The 620-nt window shown below is 41.0% G+C and overlaps 1 protein-coding gene across 1 annotated transcript in view; it reads right to left on the bottom strand.

The window, feature by feature from the left end:
- Positions 1-620, bottom strand: part of LOC107666023 (lysosomal protective protein-like) — a 7,812-nt gene that overhangs the window by 3,410 nt on the left and 3,782 nt on the right. The window contains exons 11-12 of the mRNA XM_016457112.1: positions 240-388; positions 80-155 (exon numbers count right to left, since the gene is read on the bottom strand). Of these exons, the coding sequence (XP_016312598.1) occupies positions 80-155; positions 240-388 (225 nt within the window). The remainder of the gene's footprint in view (positions 1-79; positions 156-239; positions 389-620) is intronic.

Here is a 620-nt window from a genome sequence, read left to right as displayed (position 1 = left end):
AAAAAAAAAAAAAAGTAATTAAAATCAATAAGAGCTGGTAAATATTTGATTCATAAGAGTTTACATTTCCATCACTCACTAGTGCTCCAAGCAGCTTCAGGTACTGTTTCTTCACATCCTTGAACAGCCGGTTATAGTTCAGATTGACTTCAGCACTGCAACAAACAACCAGACACAATTGCACATGAAAATCCTCTATCGCAAAACTCATCTGCATGGTTAAAGTCCACTCAACACACCTACAGATGACCCAGTCCAAAGCATTGGGCGAGATGTGGAGAGCAGACTTCACCTGCGGGTTGTTGAGATACAGGGTGGATGGAGTAGAGTTGGTACACGGAGGATCCAGCCTCGAAGATTTGAACAGGGAGACCACACCTCGCAATTTCTGATTCAAGGAGAAGATTCATGTGGATTAACCCTCAAAAGCACCACATAAACGTGTTAACACCATGACCATGCACAAAGCTTTGTTCTTCATAGTTCTTAAAGGGATAGTTCACCCAAAAGCAAATATTCTGTCATCATTTACTCACAAGTTGTTCCAAACCTGTATGCGTTTCTTTGTGTGGAACATAAAAGACAATATGTGACCCTGGAGCACAAAAGCAGTCTTAAGT

This window comes from Sinocyclocheilus anshuiensis, unplaced genomic scaffold (assembly GCF_001515605.1).
Source record: "Sinocyclocheilus anshuiensis isolate Anshui unplaced genomic scaffold, SAMN03320099.WGS_v1.1 scaffold447, whole genome shotgun sequence".
NCBI lineage: Eukaryota > Metazoa > Chordata > Actinopteri > Cypriniformes > Cyprinidae > Sinocyclocheilus > Sinocyclocheilus anshuiensis.
This window is presented reverse-complemented; position numbering and strand designations above follow the sequence as displayed.